This window comes from Octodon degus, unplaced genomic scaffold, assembly GCF_000260255.1.
Source record: "Octodon degus isolate 3935 unplaced genomic scaffold, OctDeg1.0 scaffold00093, whole genome shotgun sequence".
NCBI lineage: Eukaryota > Metazoa > Chordata > Mammalia > Rodentia > Octodontidae > Octodon > Octodon degus.
This window is the reverse complement of record NW_004524669.1, coordinates 3,373,107-3,378,323: the sequence shown is the minus strand read 5'-3', so window position 1 is coordinate 3,378,323 and position 5,217 is coordinate 3,373,107. Positions and strand designations below refer to the sequence as shown.

At 39.1% G+C, this 5,217-nt stretch overlaps 1 protein-coding gene across 6 annotated transcripts in view; it reads left to right on the top strand.

Annotated features, from left to right (window-relative positions):
- The window catches only part of Tfcp2 (transcription factor CP2), a 96,811-nt gene that overhangs the window by 87,176 nt on the left and 4,418 nt on the right, over positions 1–5,217 (top strand). For 5 of the 6 annotated variants that reach the window (XM_023722840.1, XM_023722839.1, XM_004637820.2 and 2 more), the window contains 3 exons: positions 879–969; positions 3,172–3,305; positions 4,404–4,546. In XM_023722840.1, the coding sequence (XP_023578608.1) occupies positions 879–969; positions 3,172–3,305; positions 4,404–4,546 (368 nt within the window). The remainder of the gene's footprint in view (positions 1–878; positions 970–3,171; positions 3,306–4,403; positions 4,547–5,217) is intronic. The other variant, XM_004637822.3, reaches the window with a different exon arrangement.

Sequence of the window (5,217 nt, the reverse complement as noted above, 5' to 3'; positions counted from 1 at the left end):
AGAGAGAGAGAGGAGGAAGGAGGGAGACAGAGAGAGATTTTAGTGGATTTTTTCTGGCAAACAATTTCATAGACTCCTTCAGACCTTTTCACCAGCTACAACAGGGCTGTGAGTACAAAAAAGAATACTTCTTTGTTTTAACTCATTTTAATTTTAAAATACTTATCTTATACAATACCTTTAAAAATGTATATTCAGTACAATATTTTATCAAGAAGCATCTGGAAGTAGTCTGAAATTTTTCCCTTGGGATGTATATATATATACACACACACACAATTTTTGCGGAACCAGGGATTGAACTCAGACCCTTGCATTTGCCAGGCACCTCTTATTCTATTTAGCTATCTCCCCGGCCCTATATTATATTTCATTTACTTAATGCACTTTTACACATTATCTTCTGTGTTCTAGTGTTGGTTGGAATATACAAATGGGTAAGGTATAGTTCCTGTTCAAAGAGCTCATTCATCAAATAGTGTTAAAGTCAAGCCCAAATAAAACCCTAATAGCTAAGGGTTCCAGCAGCAGGGTATACAAATGAGATGTTCAGGTAAGGCCTGGTGGTAGGGGACATGTGTGATGAGGTCCAATTTGAGAGATGAGATTCATTGGTCAGATAGTGGAAAGATATTTCAGGTAGAAAAACAATTTGAGCATTTGGCCCCATCAGAATGCTGAAAGTATCTGGTTAAGTGAAGAAGGTAATTGGATGAAAATTAAGATAGGAGAAGAGGCAGGGACCAGATCATCAAGGGCTTTATGTCATGCAAAAGACTGGATTGTATTATGCTGGTGATAAGGTGTTCTTGTAATAGAGGCTGTTTTAACAAAGAGAGTCTTTGCCTTTATCACCAACTTTCTTATATTTATTCCAGGGGCAGACTTATTGAAACTAACTAGAGATGATGTGATCCAGATCTGTGGTCCTGCAGATGGAATCAGACTTTTTAATGCATTAAAAGGCCGGTATGTAATTAGTGTTAAAATATCAATGGGGTTGGATATTACATGGATTTGGATTCAGGGATTCTTCACAGTATTCTGCATAGCAAGCTTATGTACCAAATACAAACAGATGAAAGATGTAGTTTCATACACTTGTTTCAAAGAATTCCCCATGATACTTCATTTTTCATTTCCTGGAAGTTTCTTCATTCAATAAATGCTCATTGCCTTATCATGAGCCAGGTACTTTTGTAGGCCTTCAAGATTTATCAGTGAGTAAAATAAGTTAAGGAGTTTTATTTTCTAATAGGAAGAGAGACAGATTTAGAAGTATTTTGGACAATAATAATGGCTTTGAAGGAAAACGGTCAAAAAGAACAAAGAAAAACAAGATTGTAGGCTTTAGAGTACCTGCAACATGGTCAAGAAAGCACTCTGAGGCCGAGGATATAGCTGTGCGGCATAAGTGCCTGCCTGCACAGTACAAGGTCCTGAGTTCAATCCCTGGTACTGAAAAAGAAAAGAAAAAAGAAAAAAAGCACTCTGAGCTGGATGTGATGGCACATTCCTGTGATTGTAACTGCTCAAGAAGCTTAGGTAGGACTTGGGATATAGCTCAGTGGCACAAGCACTTGCCTGGTAAGCGTAAGGTCCTGAGTTTGATGCCTGGTACCAAAAAAAAAAGAAGCTTGGGCAGGAGGATCAAAAGCTTGAGGCCAGGGCCAGAGAGATGGCTCAGTGGAATAAGCACTTCCCTGGCAAGCTCAAGGGCCTAACTTCAATCCTTGGTTCCGCAAAAAAAAAAAAAAAAGTTTGAGGCCAGCATGGACAACTTAGTGAGGCCCTATCTTAGAATAAAAATTAAAAGGGGAAAAAAAAAAAAATTAAAAGGGGTTGGAGATGTAACTCAGCAGTAGAGTGTACCTGGGTATAATCTCTAGTTCCACAATAAGTAAATAGAGATAGACAGAGATGAAGACAGACAGACAGACAGACGTATAGGTAAATTCATTGCCTTATCATGAGCCAAGTACTTTTGTAGGCCTTAGAGATTTATCATAAACTGAGTTGAACCCTCAGCCCTGAGATTTAGTTTTTTAGGTAACCCCTATGATCATATACATTGTAGGAAATTTGTACCTGTACATAATATACCTTGATTCTTTTTTTTCCAACTCTTGTATCTTCCTTCAAACCTTCTTTCCCTCCTTATTTGTAAAAGATGAGATTTACAATTTTAAATGGATAGTAATTTAGATGAAAAAAACATTCAAGTCAGTGGCACAAGACCAAGTCAATGCCTAAATAATAAAATAAATCGTGGAGGATTTTTGTTTGTGCTCTTTATAGGGCTATTGAGCCAGTTTGCCTGTAATCTTGAAAAAATTTAAGGAAGATGTTGGTGATTTGGGGAAAAAAGAGGCTTTTAGTTTAAGTGTACTATCTCAAAAGTGCTTAGAAATAGGAAAGAAAGATGATCAGATCAGTGCTTGACTATGGAGTAAGAAGAACACAACTTAGAAGTAAGGAGGGAGATAAAGTTCTCCAGTTTAAGCTGAGTATGGTAGTGTGCATCTAGAATTCCAACTATTGAGCCAGGAAGATCACAGCTTTAAGGCCAGTCTTTTAGCAACACTAAATTGCCCAAGATAACATTTTTATTTTATCTCAAAAAGAGCCAGGGATGCAGTTCATTGATCACCTAGCATGTACAGTATGAAGGCCTGGATTTATTCTCTAGTACTGAAAAGAAAAGAAAAAGATTTACTGTGCTGACATTTTTAAGTAAAAGATGTATCTTGAACCAGGCTCAAAAAGTGATTCCTACATTTTGAATATGTAATTCCAACTCTTATACCCACAGTCATTAACCTATGTAACTACAGAGGCAACGTAAGTAGTGAAAAGGAATGGCAGCCTATTCTAGGGTGTAGTGAAAAATACACATACAGTGTAAGGAGAACAGGGATTTTTCAGATAAGAATGAGGACCCTGGATTGCTAGATTTGCATTTTCAAGAAAAGCCAAAGTTCAGAAGTTTATATGATGCCTCCTGTTGAACTAACACCACTACTGAGAAAAACTAACAAATGTATTGCATTTGACCCCTGAGCTGTTAGTTTTCAACCCCTGCAGTATACTGTTAACATGGAAAACACGAGTTCTCTGAAGTTGTGCTTGCCGTATAAAATTGAAGACTATTGGCCCTTTTCTTCTCCTCAGGATGGTGCGCCCAAGGTTAACCATTTACGTCTGTCAGGAATCGTTGCAGTTCAGGGAGCAGCAGCAACAGCAGCAGCAGCAGCAGCAGCCACAGCAGAAGCACGAGGATGGAGAATCAAATGGTACTTTCTTCGGTAGGTTGTTTTGGGTAGGCCAGGACAATATGAACAAAGTGAAGAAATGACTTAAGGTCTTGTGTGATGGGAATTAATCAAACAAGACTCAGCAGTTGCTGGAAGTAGTAGCAATTGCTTTACTGAGTTCTTAATACCTATCAGGTGCTATTCCCAACCCTTTTTACACAGTTTAGTATTTACCACTACCAATCTCCTCTTTGCTGTACATTTTATTATATATTTCCCTACATGAGGAAAGTGAGGCTTAAGGCTATTAAATAACTTGCCCTTGGTACACATCTAGCAAGTACTTGAGCCAGGATATGAACCCAGGCAGTATGATGTTTTTGTTCACCTGTTTGTTTTTGTTTTTTGAGACAGGGTTTAGTTATGTATTTCATGCTGGCTTTGAACTAGTAGCAGTCCTTTTACCTCAGTTTCCCAGTTGCGGGGATTACAGGTATGTGCCACCACACCTGGCAACAGGCAGTTTGTTTTTGGGTTTTTTTTTTTGGTGGGGGGGGCGGAACTGGGGATTGAACTCAGGCCCTTGCACTTGCCAGGCAAGCGCTTATCCTACTGAGCCATCTCCTCAGCCCCAAGGCTTTTAAAATCCTTCAGAAAAGTCAGCATTCCTAGTAATCAGATTACATGTAAAGTAGAGAATTTTTAGTCTGGTGTAGTACACATGCTTATATAATCCTAGCACTCAGGAAGCTGAGGTAGGAGCATTGAAAGTTCAAGCTTAACCCAAGCAGTTTAGCTACTTTTGAGACCTTGTTTCAAAATAAAAAGAAAAAAAAAAGGGCTGGGGATATAGCTCAGGTGAAAGCCCTGGGCTCAATCCTCAGTATCCCCACCACCTACACCCAAATAAAAAGTAGAGAAGTTTCTTTTTTTTCTTTTAATGTATGTAGTACAGGGTCTACAGGGTCTCACTACGTAGATCAGACTTGTAGTGATCCTCCTGTTTTCAGCCTCGCAAGCGCTGGGATCACAGGCCAGGGAGTGAACCCTAGCCACTGCACTCTGCCTAAGCAGGCGTTTAGTCTACTGAGCTATCTGGCCAGCCCTAAAGAACTTTCATACTGACTGCTGTTGTTCTCTCTGTTGCAGTGTATCATGCCATCTATCTGGAAGAACTGACAGCTGTAGAGTTGACAGAAAAAATCGCTCAGCTTTTCAGCATTTCTCCTCGACAAATCAGCCAGATTTATAAGCAGGGGCCAACGGGAATCCATGTGCTCATCAGTGACGAAGTAGGTTTTTCTATAAAGTTCAATTAGGAAATGAGAAATGATTTGTTAGATCATATAATAAGAGCAAGGATGGTTCTTCTGGGATAGGGTCTATTTCCTAGACCAAAGAGTTTCAAACTTTTTTTTTTTCTTCTTTTTTAAAATTTAACTAAGAGACAAGAGTCTCACTCTGTTCCCAGACTGGCCCCTGAACTCCTGGCTAAATGAAATGCTTACTTTAACCTCCCTAGTAGCTGAGAGAATAGGTACGTGCTGCCATGCCTGGCTTAGACTTTTTGCTTCTTTCTCCTGAATTTTTAAACATCTATATGTATCTGTTTGTGAAATCTTAGATTGACTTAAAGTTTTTTAAGTTTAAATAATTGCAAAAGATTTCCTATGTGTAGATAGATATTTCGTAGATGGGAAGACCCTGAGTCATGTACATGTGCCCACTCCCCATGATGAATGTAATCATTATGTACTGCAAACATGGTCTAATAAAAGTAAAAACATTAAAAATAGATTTCCCCTGGGGAGGATTGTAAAAGATGTTCTTCCTGAGTGTGGTGGCACATGCCTATAATCCTAGCACTCAGGAGGATCACTCCAAGTTCAAGGCCAGCCCAGGCTACAAAACAAAAATAACAGGGCTGGTGAGATGGCTCAGTGGTCTAAAGCACCTACTTAGA